Source organism: Lutjanus erythropterus, chromosome 10, assembly GCF_056507025.1.
Source record: "Lutjanus erythropterus isolate fLutEry1 chromosome 10, fLutEry1.hap2, whole genome shotgun sequence".
Classification (NCBI taxonomy): domain Eukaryota; kingdom Metazoa; phylum Chordata; class Actinopteri; order Lutjaniformes; family Lutjanidae; genus Lutjanus; species Lutjanus erythropterus.
The window spans coordinates 18131730-18156381 of NC_139326.1; the positions used below are offsets into that span (position 1 = coordinate 18131730).

The window sequence follows — 24652 nt, forward strand, 5'->3', positions numbered from 1 at the left end:
ACTAATGGGGGCATGGCGACCTTCAGTTAAAAGAGTGAAGTATTTTTTGTTTAACCAGAAACAGCCCTGTCTTTGTCATTCTCAAAGCCACCAGACTCCATTGACAGAAACAGTAATTTTATCATTGTGAAAGACACTTAAGTCTCACTCAACAGAAACAAAATAAAACATCTAACTCAGTGAATAAAGGGTTTATTTTGACCAAACTGGAGGTGGTGATTGTTGCAATAGTGGAAAGACAAGCAAAGTGTGTTTCATTTTGTTTTTGTCACATTTGAATAAAGTGTGTTTCATGTTGATAAACTTACCATTTCTGTAAATGGAGTCTGGTGGCGTTGACAAGAGCATAAAAAGGCTTTTTCTGGTTAAACAAGGTGATTTTACTCCTTAAACAAAAGGTCTATCTCAGCAGGGATCCTTTCCATAATTGTCAGTAGCTCAGAATAAAGGTGCAATTGCCCCTTTGGATTAAACTACAACCTGTTTGATCTCAGACATCTGTGGCAGTGTTGCTCAATACTGGAACAATATTAAAAAATTAGTTAAAATTAATCTCCATTAGTCACTTGCACACAAAAAGGTTGAAAAATATCTAAGAGCTAAAGGGGTTTGAAGTTACAGGAAACTAAGCTTGTTAATTGTCCTTGTGCCCCTGCCAATAGATTATGAAAATTCCAGCAACTGTACAAACAGCATCTGTCTTTATTTTATCATCATTATTTATTTTTTGTGCAATATCTTTAGATCATTATTTATTTGACTATATTTGTGTCATTTGCATATAACAGAAACATCTTTACCATCCAAGGCTTTTCACTTCCATCAGAAAAAGACTTAATTATTTAATATTTATTGGGTTTTTTTGGTATTTTACATGCTTGGAACTGTAGTTTGCATGGATACCCATTGAAAGAAGAAGAAAATCAGAAGGAGTGGGTATTGGCAGAAATGGAATATAATATTCATATCATTAGTTTATAACCACCTGAAAATAAGAAACATTGTGTTTTCATTACCTTAGAATGAGCCGTTTATATCTACATACCCCACCAGTCCTCTTGAACACAGTCAGCCATGTTGCACTGCCATGTTTCTACAGTTGCTCTGGGTGGACAAACCAAACACTGGCTAGATGCCACTAAATTCTACACACTTGTCCTTTAAAGAAAACTGTCCATAAAACAATTGCACAGTATATTTGGAAGCTAACGATGGCAATATAATAAGAGAACAGCATATGTTTCTGGATTTTATCTACAACAAGGCCAATCATGGCCAAATTCTTTGCATCATTTTAGAAAAACTGACAATTTTAATAAATGGTTACCATTTCAAATACTGTATTCTTAACAATTTAAGTGTCCTTGGCAAATGACAATCAACAAAACTGTGGAAAATGTTTTGGGTTTGAACATTTCTTGGATCGTACAATGGATAGTGTTAATGTTTAAGACAGATTGATTCCCCTGTGCCAGACAAGATCTGGAATCAATCTCAGTCTTTTAACTGTCTTTTTTGATTGGTGATAATAAGACTGCAATTTGAAAACAAGGCTCAGTTTTCTCGCCCTTCTGTTGAGTTCAGAGGGGTGTAACGCTGCAGAATGTTGAGGAAGGAATGATAAAACTGGAAAAAGAGACGATCCGTCAGTTTACTGGCTCTGCAGCCACTGCACTCTCAGCTCCTCCACCTCTTTGCCATACCAGTCATGGAGTTTGGAGAAGCAGCCAGTGCCCGGAGAGACGGGGCTTTCCAGAGATGCTCCTCTTCTCCTGGGTGGCACCGGTGGAGCCCTCACCCCATCAGCCCCGTAACCAATCACAGTGTTGTTCCCAGAGTCTGCGCAGCCTTCCCACGCCACACAGGAAGACGATGCCTCAACAAAGCCATTAGCCAAGGCAGCTGCTGGTTTACTCCATGCAACTCCGTTCTCCTTTGAACCCTCAGAGAGGAGCTGCACCTCCTCCTGGAGACTCTTTTGGGTGGAGAAGGGAGGTGCGTTTGATGATGATGATGATGACAAGGAAGACAAAGATGATGAAGAGGAGGATGCTCCAGACCTGGACCGTGCTGCCTGGTTTCGCCTAGAGTTGGACTTGGGCCTGCCTCCAACTCCACCTCCGACACTGCCACCTACTGCAGCCTCCTGGATCTCCTCCAGCTGTCTCTCCAGCTCCTTCACCACCAGCCTCATGTAGTCAAAGCTCGCCCTCGACAACGCCTTCACCCATGACTCCATGGCTGCCTGGTTCTCAGCAGCCATTTTGTACACCCGCGCTTTGGCACAGTCAAACTTGATGGCGAAGGCAAACTCCTCGGCGGATTCGCACAGCTCCACAGTGCATCCTTCCAGGACGATGACGCCGATGGGCTCTCGGCTGTCGCGCTCCTCGAAGTAGAAGAGCATGTTACCCTTCAGGACAAACCAGCGCCGGTGATATGCCGTGTTGCGCTCACCCTTTTTGAACAAGAAGCCTGTCTTGTCTGGCGGTGAGTCACAGGTGGCGTAGTGCGCTACGCTGCGTTCGTTCAGCTTCATCTTCTCCCCTCCTCCTTTTCCTCAGTGGATTCTTTATTTACCTAAAGAACATTAAGCAACAACAACAAGACAGAGGTCATTTCCAAGGTTGAATAGATTAGTTCATACTCAAAGACGCCACAAGAGTCTGCAGCTTTTCGGTCCAGTGAGTCACTGAACCAGCAGATTCTGTTTATTAGCTGATCTCTCTGCTAATTGGTGTTTACTGAAAGAAAAACCCCACAGACCCTTTGCTCTCTATGCTACAAGACTGTATACTCTTAGTTTATTGAATAAATACAATTAAAAAAAATAGATGCCAACTATTTTGATAATCAGTAAATCATTTAAGTCATTTTTCAAGCGAAAATATTCACTTTAATTAGAGTTCAAATTAATGCCAAATGTTTGCTGTATGAGTTAGTGTCTGTTTAGTCGCAAGACACCATTAATAATGTGGCAGAAAGTGCAGATGTTTATAACAATTAAACTGAGCAATATGTTAATGGAATCTGACAGGCAGTGAGGCAAGTTGTCAACTATCAAATAACTATTTTGACAATGGACAAATAGGTTTTAGTCAGTTTTAAGAAAAAAAAAAAATCAAGATTCTCAGATTTCAGCTTCTTAAATGTTTTTTTCCTGGTTACTTTACTCCTCTATGACAGTAAAATGAATATATTTAGGTTATGGACAAAGAAACACATATGAGGACGTCAACTTGGGCTTTGGGAAACACTGATCAACATTTGTCACTACTTTCTGACATTTTATACAACAAATGAATAATCCACTAATCAAGAAAATGCAGCCAGAGATTATTTACATAGTAAAACAGTAATGTGTTATCTTTTCATAGTCAAATGGTCTTTTTGGTCTTTTCCTGTTAAAAGGAAGTCAGAACACAGGGTCAGGTAAACAAAATAGAGACTGATTCATTGTTGTGTTGTCAGGCACTTTGCAGGGGCAGATTCTTGCCAACCGGACTTCAACCTACATTCTCTCTTGTCTCCTCCCCACTGAGCCATCCTGCCAGCCCTCATAGCAGTGCAAACACTTTTGCTTTTATTTTACCTGCCACAGTACAAGTAAGCAGAAAAACCCTCTGACAAAGTGTCAAAGTAAAACTGCAGTATACTATAGAAGAAACACAGCAAGGACTTGGTCCACTGCAAATATAGGTCAACTTAAACTTACTCAACAGTGAGAAATTGTTGGGTGAAATGCTGCATAGTCACATGTTCAGCTGTAAACCAGGGCTCAGACCTTTCCTCTGTGTAAACAACTAATCCAATCTGTTGGATTAGTTGAGGAGGAAGTAATAAAGTTAAAGTTTAAGTAAGGCTGAACGCTGCTATAACTTTATCTATCATCTTATTTAGAACAACTTGCCAATCGGTACTGTAACTTTTACATTCAGTGTTGTTTTCACTGCAAACACAAGTGATACTCACCATCTCACTGGAAGAGGTGGAAGTACATTATTCAAACAGTGCACTAAGTACGAATTCAAAGTTTTTATACTTTACTTGAGCATTTCCATTTTATACAACTTCATACATCTACTCCACTACATCTCAGAGGCACAGTATTGTACTTCTTACTCCACCTCATCTGTCTGACAGCTTTAGTTACCTGTTACTTTTCAGATTACAATTTTTTTTATACCCTTGCTGTCCAGCGACAACCATGTATCTCCAAAGTTGTTGCTTTTGTTTTTTTTTCTGATTGAAGTGTTCCTTTTTTGGGAAGAGGGAAGTCTCTTATGTCTGAAGCTAAATAAGCTCTTGAATCAGCTGGAAAATGCATCATCACAAAGCCGAAGAAAGGCTGTTTTTCTGACACCATAAAAAGTTGACTTCTTAGAGATTTGTGGATCTCACAGGATAGCCGCACCACAAATATGTTGATCTTTTAGAATATGATGCATTGCTGTAAATTAACAGTATACAAAGTAGTTTAAATCAGCAGTAAAATGCTTCTACATAAGTACTTTTACTTGTAGTAGAGTATTTTCACACTGCAGTATTAGTATATTTACTGAAGCAAAGGAGGGGGAGAACAGGGTCAATTGTAACTTTGGTTGGGTACCACACTTGGCACTATCAGTACTAACTGAATAACGTTAGGACAAATTAGTACCTACTCATGTTGCAGAGCAGAGCAAGTGAGTCAGGGTATTAGCAGCTAGCAAGCTCAAAACGGTCACAAGTGTGGTTAAACTTTTTACAAACCGACAAAGACAACACTCACTACTGTAATTATGTAATGTGAAATGCGAAGCTGGCGACGGCAACATGTCTAACAAACACAAAATGCAGTACATCTAAAAGCTAGAGTGTACCATTTATCATAGCTAAATGAAAGCTAAATCCCTCGCAGCAGGAGACGTTAACGTTAGCACACCTGCAGCCAGTATCTTAACAATGCAACAACAAAGTGACAACTTCATTGACATCTTCAGACGATTAATCATCTAGTTAGATAAACAGTCTGTAACAGTCTCACTTCTTGCATTAAATTTAATGTTATAGTCTTTTCCTTATTTATGAAAATATAGAAAATATATTATAACCTAATTCACATCAAAATGTTTCTTATATCAAAAGATGCACAGTGTATTTCAAGTAATTTGTGAGTTTTAAAGTAAACGTAAAAAAATGTTACAATTGGTCCCGGTCTCCCCTACTTGTTCCACCTCTGCTGACTGGACAAAATGCTGTCAATAAACTACTCACGTAATGTGTGTTTTTACTTACGTGTTTTTCTCATGTCCAGCTGACATCCACCACAGCCCTCCCATCACATCTGGAGTTAATAACTTAACATGTCTCCCATCTTCTTTTGTCCTTCTTCTGTCTCTCCAAATGAAGGCTGGAAAAGACAAAACTTACACAATCATCTCCTCTCCAACAGGATGGAGGTCCTGATGGTTTATAGAAGCCCGAGTGGAGCCGACGGCTTAAAGTCCAGTTCGTTTCAGACAGAAGTGGCTAACATGTCACACACTGGCTGTTTTGGACGAAATGATTCAGTCTCAAGCGGTTCTGAATAGTGGTTTTTTTTTTAGTGCTGGGGTTGGTCACAAGCTTTTGACACATCAGCACTTTGCGGGAATTCATCTCAAGCTACAGTGACAGACAGTTTCCGTAACACAGGGACAAAATTAACTCGAATGAACACCGTCCGAAGGCAAATGTTTCTGTGTCAACTAGCTTAACGCATTTAGCCACTTTGGCGAATACTAATGGGCATCCAGCGTCAGCATTTTCAGCTCAGCAAATTGAGCCGCATTAGCTAACACGCAACCCTACAGTTATACCAGCAAGTTAAACTCACAGTTATTACGTTAACAAGCTAATTATTACTCTTTATTACCTGCTGATAAAGACGCGTCCTTCTGTTACGCATTTAATCCTGCAGTTGTTTATTTTTCCTTTATCTCTCTTCCTTCTCTCTTTTTTTTCCTCCGTCTTCCCTGTCACGTGACCGACAGGGAGCGCGCTCGTTGGCTCGTACGCGGTCAGCCTGAGTGGACGGGGTCATCATTACAGCATTCCCGCCGTCCTGGTGGAACGCTTGTTCTTCATCGGGGTGAACGGTGCATAAAAACACGCGCACCCAATCTTTGCCCTTGGAAAGGTGGAATTTGGTCCAGCTGCTGCAACACCTGCATTGATGGACCGCGGATGACAAAACCTATGCGGACTAGTTATAAAGTAATCTTCATCAATAACTGAATAAAATACATACAGGGGTACCATTTAACAAATTTCTCTTGGTTCACTGGTTTACTATTCTGCAGTCCATGCATTCAGTATAGTGTCTGACTTCTATTTTGAATTTATGTGTGTGATATTTGATTTTTAATGTAGTAGTCATCGAGCTGAAATGACTAATCGATTAGTCAGTTGACACAAAATTATTATTCTGATAATGAAATTACAGCCAATAAATACTGGCTATAAATAACATCTCAATTGGCAGGTTACTTCAAAACATCTTATTTGAATTCTGAGGCAAAATGTTCTATAAAAGACAAAGTATGTTTGTGAAGTTTTTTGATGTGCCTTTCTTTGTCTCATGTGATTATAAAATGAACATTTTTTATTTTACTATTTTCTGATATTTCACTAACCCTAACCCTAATTTTGAAATTAATCAATTATGAAAATCACTGCAAGCTGCAGCTCTGAAAAGAAGCAATACCTTAAAATACTATGTTAGTGTTCTACATTCATAAAGATATAGCAGCAAAATGTACTTCAGACAGAAAATTTGCCTCCTTTTATATTACTGCATCTTTCAGCTTAAACTTTTTTGTCCCCAAGTGGAATTTTGTCTGGCACCCAGGTGAAATACAGAACACACTCAGACATGAACGAAAAACATAATAACATGCATAAAACAAGTGTAGTTGTTTATTATATCAGTGTAGTATTATTACTAACATGTTAACATGTCAGCAGCATTTAAATAATGTAGCTGGTGTAAGCTAATTAAACCTGCAGTAACAGTACATAGTATTTTACAAAATAATTGTTTGGTTTTTATGCAAAATATCTGTTGTCAAAGCAGCATTGATGGTACCAGTTGATACTGATTATATATTTGTTCATTTCTCCCAAATAAATCTGTACAGTGCATACTTAGGGTACAGTGAAACAAATGTGCTTACTAAAACCATATGTTTGACAACATGAAAGCTCTGCTTGAACCTCAGGTTTCCTACATGTATCATATGCTGTATTGTAGTTGTATGTATTGTAGTATAATATATTTGGAGTGGAGTGTTAGTGTGGATCTGCTGTGGCGGGAAGATTTGTAGAGGATTTATAGACAGCCTCTCTTCACGTCAGGCGTGAACAAAACAGTCACAACAAACAACAGAACTTCTAGAGTTAAGGATAAAACTGAAAAATATCAAACTGCAAAATGCACATGAGCGAGTGCATTTTGCAGGTTTTTCTTTTCTCTGTCTGTGCCCAGTGGTCCAGTGCTTCATAATTAGTCAGCGTAGTTCATTCAGAATATTATATCCCTAATATGCATTCATTCATTACAGTTATAAGCTTTGTGTCAGTTTATACTGCTTTGGCAAAAGTATACATTGACAAGAATGCCAATAATGATACAGTCTATGGTCAACATTTAGCATTTTTTCCTCAGCAATGACTTGCTTTCCATTCACGATGCTACAAACAGCTGCCCAGCACAAAGTCACCATTTTATTCTGGAGTTGGGTGTCTTACTTGAGGGTACACAGGCAGTGAGTTAAACATGTGCTTTTCCCTGCACATTTTCTCGGCAGATTTTTCAAGTCCATGCATATGAACTTGTGATGTTCCAGTCTCAAGACTGCCTCTCTGTCCTCTAGGCTCCCACTGCCCTGTTCCTGTAACCCTGTCCTTCATATTTAAGGCGCTGAGCTGCTGGCTTTGGCCTGTGTTATAATGCTTATGATATAACCATGACAAGCCACTATGAATTCATTAGAATATCTTGTGAAGACAGCTGATGGTCTTTAGCACCGCCGGCCTGCTATCTCGTCACACTAATCTTCAATTAACTGGTACAGCTGCTGATGCCATCTAATGTATTTTTCTTTCAGAGAGGTTTGCTCACAGTGCTTTTTTTGGTGACTTTGATTAAGTGTGATATTCTTACAGTTGGTTTGACATTCTAAGAGATTAACTTCCAATGACACAGTTTGTAATAAAGAATACAGACATAAAAATCAGCACTTTCTGTACTTGAAATGATTGTTCAGCCCATAAAATATACGCAGACACACCCGCCTTTAGTGTAAAGTGTTGTTTACTTCTCACAAGTTATTTTCCAACAGTTTGTGGACACACAACAAAATACCACTGATAGCTTTTTGAGACATTCCAATCATCTTTAAAACTGATTCTTGATTGATCCAGAGTTTGGTCATGAATTCAGTCTCTGTGTCCAGTGAGAACAAAGAGGTGGCGTTTACATGTGTGGTGCCTCCAGTCTGAAAGTGGACAGAGGCTGTGTGTATATCAAAGAATTTTATTTGCTCTCCAGCATGTTTCTGACCCTTTTATTTATTGAAAATGTGTTCAACATTCTTACTTTTTATTCTCCTTTTCTTTATTTCAGTTTTTCCTTGTAAAGCACATTGTAATCTCTGGTTTCAACAAGTGCTATATAAATAAACTTTATTATTTTTAAATACCAATAACTCATTGACCTAAGCAACGTGGTAAAACATTTGTCAGGTTTACAGTGGCTGCAGAAATAACCTGATGGACATCATATGAGGAAATGAGAGGGAATACTTTTTAACTCTACATTATGGAGAGCAGAGCACCCTGCATGTTGGACCCACCAACAGACAGCCTCTCCACAGAAATGCATAGAAAAACACAGTGATGGCAGGACAAAGTGAAGAGTCAGTCATGCATTCATTCAGCCCCATGCCTCCTGTCTGATAAAGCACAACTAGGTATTTGGTTTACGCCATTTAGCCCCTCCGCCTTACATTTTCTGTCTCACAATGTAGCCCATTCCGTAAAGTTTCTTGAAGTGATAACACTGAAGCACTTGTTTTTCATCCATACAAACATCATCCTGTTGCTATATATAAATAATTCATCCTGCTATGCCCTGCTGAAAAAACACGAACCTCAAGGGAATGTCAGCTTTCGTCAAAATACCTCAGTCATCCAACACAATATCAAAAATATCATCTCTTTAAATGTTAAAGTCTCTGTAGAAAAATGCCTGAAATATATAGATATCAAACATGTACATGTATATTTGTATACAAAGAAAATTTGATGCAAATTATTACTTCTTCAAGGATCCTTTAAAGCTGTAACTATGCCACTATACTGCATCTCTACGGCAGCGTATTACTGCAATGACAGAAAAAGAAAGACAGATCAGTGTCATATTTTATAGCAAAACGTTTTTCACCTTCTAACAATATATTTTCATTATATAACATGATATCTGCATGTTATTACGCTGTACAAACTTATTGTGCTATAACAAGAAACTTTTCTTGTTAAGACAATATACTATCTTGTTTAATGTAATGTTATAACTAAAATATCCAATTAAAACAATTGAATATCCAATTAAAATATCTGGTTATTTGTGAAAACATCTTATTATAACCTGAAAATATCTGGTTATAATGTGAAAATGATCTGTAATAATGTGAAAATATTTGTTATTAAGTGAAAATACCTTGTTATAATGTGAATATATCATTATAACATGAAAATATGATTATAATGAGAAAATACCTTGTTATACTGTTAAAAAACATCCTGTTATAACATGATACAGATCCATTTTTCTTTTTCTAGTGGCAGCAATATGCTTCCTTAGCATATCTTCATGTTATTGTGAAAAATAAAAATAAAAACATAGCTTGCATGGCACCAGTTGAGCACACAGATTTTGATGTACAATGAACTTAATGTCTGGACACAGATCAGTGACCACATCATCATTCATTTCAAACCATTAGTCTGTCCAAAAATACACTGTGATTGTGCATACTGACATAATATTATTCTCTCCTTATCTGCAGTCCAGCAGAGCTCAGAGACAGACCTGTCGGGCTCTCCAGACACAAACAATTACAATTCTTAAAAGGCTAATTCCATCGGTTGAGTGGAGCTATTGATTTCCATCTGAGTATGCACAGAACAAAAGTCTGTGTAGACATCAATCAAATACTGGCTGACATCATTTCACCCCATCTTGTACCTCTTCATCTAAACTCACCACTTTACTTTTGATGATAGAGGTTTCAGCAGCATTCTAAACTTTAATTCAACTATTTATGTAACAAAAATATCCCTTCCACATCTATAAATTCATCTGTATCTATCTGTATGCACGTACATACAGTGGCTGCCCTTTCTCTTTCCCCAGTTTCACAGTAACATTGCCCTGGAGGTCGTTCAGTGCTCAAAAGTCAAAGTATAAATTTGTCTAAATGATCTTGTCTCCTGGTGTTTGAGAGCCATTAGCGCTTCATGTAAAAAAGGCTGATGCTTGGCCTCGGCTTGGGCTCCTCCTTCCCTGATCAACCAGGGTCGATCAGTGTATGAAACAGGCATCCCTTCCACTTGTACGTCAAGTATCTCAATGGGCCCTGCAGAGGAAAAAGAGGAAACACATTAGTGTGAATATCTGACTGCACAGAGGAGGAGAGGCACTTGACACGGCAGTCACAGCACCAACAGTCACTTCTCACAGAGCAAAATGAAAATACACCAAGGTATCACTGCCCACACACAAGCACCCCAGACACACATACACAAGTCATCAAAGTTAATAGAACTGAGCCGTCTAGCACATTTTCCTCCATGGATTAAAAAGCCTTTCCTTTTGTGAAAAGACAATCTCCTAGCCTTTTTGTGTCTCTCCTTAAATAGCTGCCATTTCTCCCGTGTTTCTTAGTCAAGTTTGTGAGTGAGTCTCCGAGTGGTTCAATGAGCAGGGGACCCCATCTGGGTCATTGCAGCTCTTACAAATCAGATCCTGTTGTTGAGAGCTTGTGTACCTTCCCTCCATAAGGTGCAGCTGATGCCTCTAACTTTTAACCATCTCCAAAGCAGCGTGAAATCTTCAGATTAAGTTTGCTTCACCCCCAGTGCTTTCTAAATTGCACTGAGCCATCTCAAGCCCCTCTTTGCACAGGCACATGGCTGCATGCACTCATGCATGCCTTTTTCCACTCCCATACACCTTTAAACACATGGACATGTATCCATTTAACATTAAAATGTATGCATATGAGTGTACACACACATTTTGACAAGGACAAGGACACACAAACACACTAGCCCACTCACTTTCCCACATCATGACTTTGTCTGAGTCACAGATAAAGAAGCATCAAGACGAGCCAGTATCCATACCCAATATGCACCAGATTTACTTTTGAATGCTCTGATGTTTGGCAATGTAGGTCATGTCTATTTTGTATTCTAATGAACTTTGCATACAGTATCTCCATTACAGATGTAATGCCTCTGGCACACAATGCCACAGTCATTTGGCTTTCATTTTGTTTAATGCTTTCTTCATAACATTTTCATTTTCAATGATCATGATGAAATGTGGTCAATTGAGGGGAACAAAAATCAAAGTAAATGATGCATGCAGAATGGGGGATGAGCAAACAGACAACTGTGTCTCTTGGCAGACTATCACCACCACCAACAATCAGACAGAGAAACAACAGCTAATTAATATTCACTGGCAAAAATGTGTGTCTCACTCTGACACATTTATTGAGTTTCATTGCAGGCTGTGCATTTGCCAGGTTGGAAAAATGGGATGAAGACAATTCAGTCAGGAGAACTACTATAAGCACACATATGACTATTGTGTTATCAGAGTAACAGGTTTACATCTACAAATGCACTGCCAACATCTAACCATTCAGCTACCCATTCAGATTATTCATTAATTATGGAAGCAGCAGGTTTACTTATTAAGCCAATGAAATAAGGTGCTGCACTTGTGACGTTAGTAGGACATGGGGTTGAAATCAAAAACCATACACAGTCATGAAATGGAGGAGCTACTGTACATAGTAATTTATTAGCAAATACATGGCAACCAGGCATAGATTTTTTTCAGCTCTGGAAGGTCATTTGTAATTCAAAGGTAAGAAGTGAAGAATAGGAGCAGAGGCTGATGCAGCTCTGCAGAGAAAAAGGCGTGAGGTTTTTGATTAAACATACAAATGGAAATGCTTCCAAATGTGTTTGCTGTACAAAGTGTCAGATATGTTTTAATAATAGATACCCCACCCACATGTATATAGAGATACATGTGCACAGAGAGATTGTTATGCATACAGCTGCTGCCGAGTGGGAGTGAAGCATCATCCAAGGGGAGAGGAAGAAAGAAATGAAGACAGAGTGAGAGAGGGAGAGAGGTGGGCTATGAACTAGAGCTGTGAGCTGCAGGGAGTAGGTCAGTACAGTTGAGTCAGTCCTGACTCATGATGGAGGCGGTGAAGATCCACCTCCTCCCTGCCCATTACAACTTCATCCTCAAGCCTGGAGCACTGGAGCTCAGATAGCCATTACAAAAACATAAACTCCTACACCCATGGTCAGCAAAGCAGTGGTTTCTGTGTTACAGGAACAATCTGATAACAAGCCACGGATGCATTAACACAATGAACGATGAGTCTGTACATGAGGAGGGCAAAGTTTTGCAACATGAGCTGGTCAGCCAGCACAAATGTTTAAACTCCCTGCTGTGGGAGCCATTAGTACATGCACGTTAATGTCTTTCCATCACTCTGCTTCACAGATATGTGGTGGATGGCGACAGTTTTAAATGACTGATGCAAAATAATGACCTTACTATGTAATTTAAAATACATTGTGACAGCATATTGTAAGAATAAAGGGAATATATCTACAATATAAAAAAATATGGCTTGACAGACCTTTTTGAAAGCAGACATTTTGACATGTTGTAGTAGGGTAAGCAATATTTATTTTTCCCAGGATGGCAAAGGCACGACCCACTCTACTTTGCCCCTGATCGGCTTACCCTGATATTTTTACCATTACCCTACCCAATCACGTGTTTTCATTAGTGTTTATTTACCTGAAAATAAGAATTATTGTATTTTTGTTGCCTTAGAAATTATATCTACAGAGGGCGTGGGTCCCAGTAGCTAAGATATGACAAACCAAACCTGGACCTATACAGTCTTTTGAGCATGAGGTGTTCACAACCTGCAAGTTCACCTCTAGATGCCACTAAATCCACTAGCCAATTAAAAGTAAGTGAACAAAAAAGCTTTGTTTGGTACTGGTATTGAAAGTCAGGTATTATATTAGCACTAGTATCAAAATATTTAAACAAGACAAGTCTCATCAGTGTCCATCACTGTCAATAGTCAAATGTCATAAAAATCATTACTGTAGGTTTGAAAAGGGAAATATGGACAGTCACTGTAAAAGCTCAGAAAGTGCAGAAACATGAACCTTTATTGTCAAAGCTTTTCAAGAAGCCTTGTGTCTCATCTCTGAGTTGTAACCTGTGCACATCAGCAAGGTCTTTTTGGTTTAGTGTTGTTGTGACTGCTCAACAAATCTCATCTTACAGACAGCAGATTCAACCTAGAAAAACATATTAGGGAACAAATACTTTTGATGAAGTAAATAAAAACTGAAGTAGTGCTTTAGTTGGGATGAAGACACTGATTTTGCAATATAGATAAAAAATTGCACGTTAAACTTTATTTAGCCTATGGATAGTAGCCATATCCACAGAGTAATGGTCAAAAAGAAAAAAAGCAACACAGGATGCCTTTACTTTTTGAATATGTTTCCTTTATCATTCAATGCCAAGCACACTGTGTCAGTTTCCTCAGTTTATTGAATAGTGCATTAAATAGTAAGGTAGTGCCACAGTAGCAAAAGCCCATATCAGCTGCATCTATTGATGATACTGGCTGCACTCCATTCTGTAGCACACTGCTCTGAATGTGAATCTGTGTGTGTATTTGTGCCTGTGTGAGAGAGAGCATGCTGCTGCCAGACTCATTTTAATCCATTAATACAAGGTAAATACAGTGAATGTTCTACACTGAGAGCAATCATCTTGAGGACAAACATATATCCACATGCGCTCCTACATAGTAGGAAACACAATACAGCCAAAACAGCATCAGCCTCCACCACATTAGTTTCTTTCACCATCTTTCCCTCCACCTCTTTCCATAACACATGCTCTGTTTTCCCTCGCTCTTTCTCTTTTTCTCTGTCCCACACTTTCTCCCTCCCCCTCTGTGTCCTTAGCCCCCACTCTTTCACTCTTTCTCATTTTTCTCATAGCTGAATATTCACTGATCCCTAATCCAGATGCCGATTTTAGATTTGTAAGGCCAGCAAGGTCATGCATTGGATTTAGTCATCAGTGTGCTATTTCATACTCTCATTTTCTCAGCCTTAACCTCCAAGCTTCCCACCCCCACAGCCCTGAACACATATCATATACATATTAAATACACTGTTTATATAACACCCTGCCACCTAGGCACACACAACTGCCCCCCACACGCCTTTACCTTTCAGTCCCTCTCCTTAGCTTGCCCTCTCTCTGTGTTTATCATAAAAAATATGTGCAGCAGCAGTTCAGAGCTTTATCAAGGCTAATGTTGCTACAGAGGCTATCCGAGGCAGTACTGTTATCTCCTGTAGTCTAATCCGGCTAATTAAGGGCATCGCTGGGAGGAAGGTGCTACTATTCTCATCCAACTCCAAGCTATGCTGTCTCCCCAAGTCTGCCAAACTGACATGTGCTTTCACACACACCTATGCACAAACACAGACGTGGGCACAGACACACACATAGCTAAAGGGACAGTTCACTCCATAATCAAAAATACTTGATATGGTTTCTAGTGCTTTTTTTATGCATCTAGGCTGTCTTGGTGTGAATTTCTGAGTTTTGCAGATATCGACCATAGTGATTTCTGCCTTCTCTTGAATATTATAGAACTAGATGACACTCAGCTTGTGGTGCTCAAAGAGCAAAAAAAAATCCATTTGAACAATTCAACAGTAATGGATACTCAAGATAATCATTGTTCAACAATCACGACCTTGTTGTCATCTAGTAAACTTTCAGTTGTCTGGTAACCGTATCACTGAGCATAAGAAAGTGTGCAACTACTCATGGACGAGAGGCTTATTCTTGTTACAGACCTGAATTTAAATATTAATGGTGTTCTTTTCAGCTGAGCTGTAACCTCTCAGCTCTGATTCAGTTTGCAGTAGAGTTGGACCAATGTAAAAATTTTAAAACCAGTTTGATATTGAGCCAAATCGAGATAGGACTGGTAATACAGATTTTTACCGCTACATGTTGCACTTGACTCAGCCACTCTCAAGTGGAACATGCAGCCCACAAAAAAAGACTTTGTATTCACAGTGTAACGCAGTGACGTTAACAGGACAAACAGGAGGGGATCAAAACAAGACTAGCATACAACCGAACCAACCCAAGTTGGTGGGTGTAGTGCAGGAGAAAGAAAATAATTTCTAAACTGCTCACAACAAGGTCTGTGGATTATCTTGTGTAACCAGGTCATGATTTCTGGAAAGAGACATGGTTGTTAAGCTTCAAATGTATTTTTTGTGCTTTGAGCAATATCAGCTGAGTGACATCTGGTTCAATTATATTCAAGAGAAGGCAGACATCTATATGGCTAATGATCTACAAAATGCAGCAACTCACACCAGAACAAATTAGATGGATAAATAGCACTACAGTAGGAAAAATATATATTTTTGATTTTGGGGTGAACCCTTTAGAGATTCCTTGACACTCAATTAGGATTTCGGGCATATTTTAAATATCAGCCACATGTACACTTAGTTCACACACCCACACCGGAAACATGGGCTTTATTAAATATGCCTCTTAATAAAAGCCAATCAAGTGGAGACTACCAATTGCTCATATAGACTGAGATGGTCTTATTACTGCTGATTTACATTCCTTTATGGTAATAAAGTCCAACATATTTTCTTCCCAATTCTCTCTTATCAAGAGCAGAACTGATTAGCTTTCAGTCCATTCAGACTCATAGATATCACAGTGAATGATATCAGGGTCTACAAAAATGGGAGTTGAGTTGCTAAACATGAAATACACTAGAAAATGAAACTGAAGATTTTTCAATTAGAATTTGCTGCAAAGTTATCAGCAGACACAAATCAAAATGGCAGTTCTGTCATTTAAGACTTCTCTCTCTTCACCAGCCCTTCTCACATTTTCTCTCACTTCTTTCTCTCCAACAGTCTCATACATCAGTAAAATGGGACTTGTAGGGACAAAATGCATTGAAGGAAGACCCTAATTGTTCATCTTGTAAGGCTCATGTGAAGGTATAGATGCCACCACCTGTCTGCAATGACTTTTATCTTATAACAGCCTTTCTTCATGCATATGTATGAGTGGTGGAGAGTTACTTGCATATTTGTAGGTGTCAGTGTATGGGAAGAACTTTAGGGCTTTGGATGAAATCTGAGGGAAGCGGGTTTTCTTGTTTCATCCAGAAGGACATGAATTAATTAGAGCCCATCTCTGAAAGAACTTCCTGAGTTTGAGACTCGTTAGTACCGAGAGCTTCCAGAAAGACACAGTTACAATTTAGTTTTAGTGTTGTCAGCAGTCTTTCGTGAAATTTTTAAGGTCCCTGTACATTTTTCAGTCAATGCTCGCTGCCTGCAAACACACACTCTGCACACATACGACTGCACATACACTCACAAATACATACACACATGAATATACAGTACATAAACAAACAAATATGTGTGCAGACAGACTCACAGATATGCATCAGTGCACACATGCAATTGTTCTTTCTCTTCTTCCCTTTCTTTTCCTGACAAACACACTCATACATGCACAAACACTCACCGCTTCTTCCTGATCTCTCTGCGTACATCTCAGCGCCCATGGCGATGCCTTTCTCTCTGTTCTACTCACTTTATCCATCCTTTTGTTTCCTATTTCCCAACCCATCTTGCTCTCTGTTTGGATAATCCAAAGTTCAACTGGAGTAGAAAGCGCTCATAAAGTAGAAAACACTATGAATGATTCAAGAATGTTTAAGTTAGACAGAACGAAGGGTTAGGCATCAAACCGTGGTGGTTGTTGATTTGCGTAGGATTGTTTTCTGGGGCTTGAGGGAAGGCGGGTAAGGAGGCACACAAGGTGGAGGAGTGTTTGCTGTCGGTGGGAAACTGTGGCTGACCGACAGACCGCCATTTTCCAACATTAGTTCGTGAGGAAGAGCGTGAGGGGGAGGAGGAGGGGAGGAGGAAGAGCAGCAATGCACCGGGCTGAGCCTCAAGTCGTTCAGCTCAGCCTGTAAGTGTAGTTCTGTGTCGTCCACATCATATTGGAGATCACAGTCTGGGCAGTAGCCGTGGTACTGGACCTTCTCACTGAAACGGACACGCTCCCTCTCACGAGATTCCCTGCCAGGGTCCTTTGGGCATTTGTTCTTTTCATGGCGAAGAAGAGGCATGGGCCTGGGTAATGTAGGGACAAGACCTGACTCAGGGATTCCGCTGTCATTAGAGATAAAACATGGTGTGGAGGAGAATAAATCCCTGTTTGGTTTTAGTGGAAAAACCCCGCCATTCCTAATCAGAGACCCGCTGGCCTTGGATATATTCCCTGATAACACTAATGTTGGATGAGGCAGATTCTTAATGTTGTGATCCTCGGCTCTCAGCGGGGTGAGTCTAGGTGGCGGAAGAGGAGGGTGGGGTTTCTTGAGTACAGTCAGGACGGCGGGAGGGTTGACAGGGGCCGGGGCAATGGGCGCAGGTAGTTTGAAGATGCAGTCCTCGGGGAAGAGCTTCATCTTCTCCAGGCTGGAAGCGGTGGTCGTGGTGGTTGTGGAACTTGAACTTGAGTTGAGCGTGTCTGTCTTAGAGCTGTCTGTCAGTCCGTCCTCCTCCAGTTGCAGGTCGCAAGTTAGGGTGTCAATATCATGAACAACCTGGTGACAAGAAGAGGAAGAGTCATTGTAATAGCTGATGTCGGGAATAATAAACAATGTGGAGGAAGAAATATCACCAACAACCATCTCAGCTCAATATGATACTGGTAACTGGGGAAAAAAATGTTCCAGAGAGAAACTTGGAGGGCAAGAAAAGAGAAGTCGAAAAAATAATTCTTAAAGGGAGCTGATGTCTTTATCTCATTAAGTTGCACATTAATTGAAGCCTCATTGTATAAAATTTAAAGAAGATACATTTTGATTTAAGAGACTGATTAATGAGACTTAAGATTGATATCTCCAGGACAACCACTCCAGGGAGAAAAGATATATTACTACAATTTATGGTAACACTCATGGGCCTGCCAGACTTTAACTTCAGTGATATACTACAACAATCCCATGCCATGCACCACCAGAAATGAAAGAGGTTACAAGACCAATCATAACCTGTAAGCCAAGACACAAATGCTACATTGAATGAATGAATGAAAAACAAAAAGAGTGCAGACGACAAAGACAAAAACAGGGATATAACAAACAGAACAGGAGGCAGACATGAAAAATCAATAGACTGTCAGTGTCCTATTGGGAAAAATCAGCAGAAATGTTTGCTGAAATGGAGAAAGTCAGAGATTGATAAGAATCTTTAAAATAGTGTAAAAAACAAGTACAACTAACTCTTGTTAACAAGATAACAAATGCCATGAGAGGGAAGATCCATTTCTACTGACAAAAGTGTTGGTATTTCATGTAGCACAGCACAGGAAACAATTCATCATGGCATGAATTAATTTCAAGGAAGCAGTCGTGGTATGACAGAAAGCCAAAGAAAAAAAATAGATGTTTCCCAAAAAGATCACATCAGAAATCCACTCTAAACACAATATGAAAGTGCAAACACTCGGCTGCAGTGGTGCAATAATGTACAGTGTGCCAGGCTGGAAAATGAAACATAAGAAATGCACTGTGCAATAGGGCCAAACTGAGAATAATTTAAATATCTGAATGAATCTTGAACTGTAAGATCATTTATGAATGCAGTACACTGCAGACCATGATTACAATGAGGAAACAAAGAGAAAATAGCATAGACGTTCTGCTCAGTGCAGTAGAAATAAATTTAAGATTTTCTTTCATGCATACAATAGATATTGAGATCCAAAGATACTTCCTTTGTCTTCCAAGAAGGAAATTTGTTTTCACAGCCTGCACAGGGACATATTAAAGAACTGTTGGAGCAGAAATTTGGTTTGTTGGCACTCTAAAGGCAATACTGGAAATAGTTGTAAGGATGCAGCACAAAGCTGAGATAATGCCTCTATAAAACAAACACACTGTACATACTGTACAAACATGCATTCTAACAATGCACACAAAACATGCTGAAAAGGACAGGGCATGATGTTTAACTGACTTTGATTCACCAATTAATATGCACCAATCAAAGACCAACAAAGGACCATATCATGCAGCACAATATGTTTTTATTTATAGAGCGAGTGGTTTGACAGACATTGCGATATGTAGAAATGCAGTGATTAATTGATAAATTGATTAGTCGATCATAAAAAAAATGGTGACTATTTTGATAAGCTTTTAATTGTTTCAGTTATTTTTCAAGCAAACTTGTCAAACATTTGCTGGTTCCAGCTTCTTAAACATAAGGATTTGCTGCTTTTCTTTGTCATTTGTGATCGTAAATGAAGAGTCTTTAGGTTTTGGACTGTTGCTTGGACAAAAGAGGCACAAGGACATTGTGATGTTTTGACTTTTCATAAAATAAATGTTTAATCATGAAAATAAAAATAAGCCCTAGCAATATGATTCACAATTAGTGGGAATCATCGATTTTGAAGGACAATTTTCTTTTTTTCATTTGTTGGGGTTTTTGCCAGACAAACATGTTTTGTTCCATCTAGGGTAGAGTTGGGCTGACGACAATCCCATTGTTGTAGCATTGTGATTGAAAAGCCCTGTTTATTTGACATTCTGTTTTTGACTTGTGGGAGATAAAATATGAAGAAGCTGCTGCTGCAGGTTGTTGCACTCCTGTTATATCTCCACATCCTGTTTACTATTTTCTTATTAAACTGGCCTATTGTTTTTTTTTTCTGTGGGCCGCTGTTAGTGTGTTTCTTTCAATTGTGCCATTGTTATTTGGGCTATTGTTTTCTTAGCTTTGCTTCCTCAGTATAGATACCCAGCTAACTTTTCAAACTTCATAGCTGAACACAACTAAGTTATGATAACAATGATGTCAACTTCCATTGCAATATTTCACTGTAGTCATCATCATGTGCCAATTCAGTTGACAACGCTAACCCTAATCTGGAGAACATGATTTGTAGGCCAGGGCATCTCTGCAGCACTACAGTACTTCATTAAATATGCTGTTTTGTCACACATTTTCCCTTTATCAAAAAAATGCAGCTTTAGCAATTTGTATATTGCACTTGGCCATATTGTGATAATATTTTGATGAATTGTGGAACCATACACTTAACCAAAATCCATGCACTATCCACCAATCAGTATGCACCAATCTAAAGCCAAGAAGGGACTTACTAGCAACTAAAGAGTAACATACAGTGTAAACAGGGTAATTCAAGCACCTCTTGTTATTTTGTCATGTCCCACAACTGATCACACTTTGTCTACTTAAAGCAAGAACTTGCACAGTGGGCACATCCATGGACACAGTTATTCTCCTGTATATTTATGTCTGCAGTGCTAACACAATACTCGGAAGGATGTTAATTGCATTTACAGTACATAAAATTATGTAGAACAAGGAGCCATTAGTATGAGGGATTACATTTTTAAAAGGTAATTTAATAACCAGAATAGACACATTGCTAAACTCTGCTGGGAACTAATGATAACTGATTTTCACTGATAAAAATGTCAATGTTCTTTAGCCCGGTCCACCCAAAAACATTCACTTTGGAGGAGTTCTTACTGGTTCTTACTGGTTCTCTTCCCTTGCTGTAGTTATTATTGCCTCATTGCCCAGAACTTAAGTACGGTGCTGGACATTTTATTATTGGCTGCCTGACTATTGAGTTTCCAGCACTCAGTCCACAGAAAGTCTAATATAAGTTGAGTTGAGCACACCTAAGTTCATAGCTGAAGCAGTTGAAATAACATTTGAGAAAACTCACCAGAGAGAAAAGTATTTTCATTTACAGCATTCATAGAATAATAACGAAAATGACAATGTGCTAATGTTTGTTTTCTAAATTAGTAATGCTCATCTGGTACTCTGGTACATTAGTCCACTGTAAAAGACATAATTTTAAGGGTTTGAAATGCACGTCCAAACAGTGGCTTGAAAAAAGGGCTGAGAGAGAAATGAAGAGATTGGCAAGGAGAGACGCAAAGAGTTACTGAGACAGAGAGATAAAGAGAAAGATAGATGGCTTGGGCAAAGCAGGCAATGGAGCTAAACTCTCCACGTCGTCTTTAAATGGATAATTTGTCGGGACACACACAAGAGGTAACACCAGTATCCCAGTGTGCAGCCTGTGCTGTAGGCCAGGCAGCATCAGTGTCCGTGCCAAGCATCTGGGCAGGGTCACTCCTCAGAGCCAGGCTCAGTTCCAGCCCTGTCTGTGAGTTATAACAGATAACTGCATTTCAAATGGATTATACCCCAAACACTGGCTTTGATAGTAACACCCCCTCGAGGTATGTGTTTAGTGTGTGTGGTGTCAGAATAACTGATCCTCTACACAATTTCCTGTGAGCAAATAAAAAGAAAAAGAAAGAAAGAAAAAGAAAAAAGAGGGCACATCACAAAAAAATCACAATAGACAGTTCTCATTTATCTCTGGCGCCTGCTGTGAGACATTGTAAACTGCTGAAAGACACAAAAGAACTCTAATTCAGCTCAAGTTGCAAAAACAGAGTAACGGGAGCAGAGAGGCAGAAGGAGACAGATGCTGTGTCGACTCCCCATCCATAATGTAGGAACCAGAGGCTGTACGCAATAGGGTTTTATTAGAATGACAGCCTGTCATGTTAGGGTGAGAGGTTCAGCACAGCAGGCTGGATGCCTGGTGTATGGCCGGTAGAGGAATGTAAATGCAAAAGCAGCTAAGACTGCAGGTTATTACTACTGAGAGAGGAACATGTGAATCAGTGACTGACATTAGAGCAAACACTGATTTGAAGCACTCTAGCACATGAATGAAATGAAATGTATATTCTTGGCTCTATGAGAACTTGCTGTAAATAAAAACATTAACTATCTTAATTAGTATAATCCCTGAATCCTTCAAAGACTTTGTCTCTGCATCACTGAGATTTGAATGGCCAATCAGACGGAGCTCTGGGAGTTTTTATCTTTAACAAGGACTCTGTAGAGAGAAGGAGACAGAAAGCAGACAGCAAGAGATAAAGGAAGAATAAAGATGAGTGGCTGTGATAAATACCGACATGTGGTGAAAGATAATGAAAGATGCGGATAAAGGAATAAGAGAGCCACCACTGAAGATTGAGAGGGAAGTGAAAAGAAAAGACAACTGCTCTATTATTTGCTGAAAGATAATTCGCAGCAAACAACAGTCAGCATTAAGATGATGAAATGCAATGCAAAAGCGCCTTCCTGGTTGAACCAACTTGTCCATTAAATATTAATTGTGATTAAAATTTTCTCACTTTCATTGAAGCCTGTGAGTCAGGGGCGAACCAGAAGCTGTCCTCCTGTCATTTCACACCACTCATCCCCTCCTGTGCCAAATGTCTTTCATGTTGGAGATAATGATCACATACATTAGTGGGCAGGGGGAGGTGCATGTCTGTATGTTTGTGTGTGAGTGTGTGTAAATGTGTGTATGTGTGTGTGCGGTCATAGCCTTTTCCAGGGCCCAGTGAGGTGGACGTCAGCCTCTCACGTCCTCTTAGACCAGGATGCTTATAGAAAAAGCCCGTAGAAATAACATATGACATGGTTGTCTGGTGACTACAAGCAAGGCTGGTATTTTCCCGTTCATTTACCTCTTTAAGCTCTTTGGCTACATCCTTGAGGTCTCCCAGGATGGTTTCCAAATTCTCCACGATTGTCTTGATCTCCTTTTTCACTTGTACTTTGGAGACTACTCCTTCACCGTCTGCATTAGGTGTCCCTGACATTCTTCAGTTTATAGCACAATCTTATTTCGCGAAGGATCTCAAGTCTAATCCTTTTGTCGCCACGCTGCCACTTTGCCAACGCATTATTTTAGTCCTCCGCTGCCTTCACTTTTGCTCCTACATCACGGCCAGGACGGAGCGAAGAAGTGGCGTCGGGCAGCGTTCTATATCTACCACTAGGCATGCGCAATAGAGCGTAACGCAAAAAATAACGCTTGTGTCAAAATATCGTATCATAGTGTCTGCCGAAACGGCGCCTCTCCACAGGTCTGTGCACCTTACACCTTCATGTCCGACAACAAAAAACGACGTGCCACGAATATCCTTCACGTCGTGAGAGCGCTAAATTCAACATTTTGGGGGAGAAAACGTCCAACACGACCGCGTTAAAAAAAAACCGTTTAAGCTACAGTGAATAAAGAGAAACCCACGAACAAGAAGGAGGAGGAGGAGAAGATTGAGTGCACGAGCAGTTATCCAAGCCGGTCGTTATTGTAACAGTCCATAATCCCCGGGCGTCGACAAAATTGTGATACACTCTTCTTTTATCATCCAGTATGTGGTTCTGGTAATGAAACAGCTCGGAAAGCCGCCAGGTAACGGCACCCCAGAGGCACTTTCCTCCGAAAAACAGCCCGTCAGTTTCATCGTGTCTCCATCGCAGCCTCCTCTGAGAGTCTGAGCAGCAGAGAACCAACGGCCGGCACACAGAGGATGCTCGCGCTCTCTCTCTCTTTCTCCCTCGCGCTCTGCTCTCTCTCTCTCTCTCTCTCTCTCTCTCTCTCTCTCTCTCTCTCTCTCTCTCTCTCTCTCTGCCCGGCTGCTGTTACTTTGTTGGTTTCATCACACAGACGTGTAACGCTACTATTTTCAGGTACCAGAAGTACATGCAAAATACGTGGTAATTACCATGTAATACATTTGAAATTTCTTAGAAATTACCCACAAATTACCCCCAGATTGCCCACCAATTTCAGGGTTAAGTATTTGATGGTCAGCAAGAACCATGGTTGGTGGTAATTACAAAGCAACATTTTTACATTTCTCTGAATTTACCCTCAAATTACCCTCAGATTTCATTGCATGTGTTAATTCGCAAGTATCATGACTTAAATTTCTTAGAAATCAACTCAAATGTATTGAAAATTACCTCATCATTATTTAATAATTATATTCCACTATTTCAGAACAAGCAAATGGTAATTACCACCTACTTAAATGGTACCGACCCTTACGAATTATCACATACTTACCATAAGTAAGGGATAATTTGCGGGTATCAGAGAAATTTCAAATATGTTGCTGTGTAATGACCACCAATTATATCAAAACAGTACTTGCTAATTATCACATAATTAACTATGAAATTATGGTGTAATTTGGAAGTAATTTCTGAGAAATTTCAAATATACTTGGTAATTATCACCTTTTTGCCATTAGATTACTAT

General features: G+C 39.6%; 2 protein-coding genes across 3 annotated transcripts; both read right to left on the bottom strand.

The window, feature by feature from the left end:
• Positions 1-720: 720 nt before the first annotated feature.
• Positions 721-6006, bottom strand: LOC146320273 (sesquipedalian-1-like). Of its 2 annotated transcripts, XM_084728484.1 has the most exons (3): positions 5897-6006; positions 5278-5392; positions 721-2580 (listed from the first exon to the last, which is right to left on the bottom strand). In XM_084728484.1, the coding sequence occupies exon 3, from the start codon at positions 2537-2539 to the stop codon at positions 1652-1654; it is 888 nt and encodes a 295-aa protein (XP_084584610.1). In that variant the 5' UTR covers positions 2540-2580; positions 5278-5392; positions 5897-6006; the 3' UTR covers positions 721-1651. The 2 variants fall into 2 exon arrangements, with proteins under 2 accessions (XP_084584610.1, XP_084584609.1); XM_084728483.1 differs by having other exon boundaries at positions 5278-5999.
• Positions 6007-9749: 3743 nt separating this feature from the next.
• prr16 (proline rich 16) lies at positions 9750-23918 on the bottom strand. Its single transcript, XM_084729511.1, has 3 exons — positions 23070-23918; positions 16976-18068; positions 9750-10661 (listed from the first exon to the last, which is right to left on the bottom strand). The coding sequence occupies exons 1-2, from the start codon at positions 23202-23204 to the stop codon at positions 17196-17198; spliced, it is 1008 nt and encodes a 335-aa protein (XP_084585637.1). The 5' UTR covers positions 23205-23918; the 3' UTR covers positions 9750-10661; positions 16976-17195.
• Between the last annotated feature and the right edge of the window lie 734 nt (positions 23919-24652).

Bases quoted from the DNA above. Each gene is read 5' to 3' on its own strand.
- LOC146320273 (XM_084728484.1), bottom strand. From the start codon at position 2,539: ATGAAGCTGAACGAACGCAGCGTAGCGCACTACGCCACCTGTGACTCA.
- prr16 (XM_084729511.1), bottom strand. From the start codon at position 23,204: ATGTCAGGGACACCTAATGCAGACGGTGAAGGAGTAGTCTCCAAAGTA. The intron at 18,069-23,069 runs GTAAATGAACGG...TCTTGTCACCAG, and splicing joins TAGCCAAAGAGCTTAAAGAG to GTTGTTCATGATATTGACAC.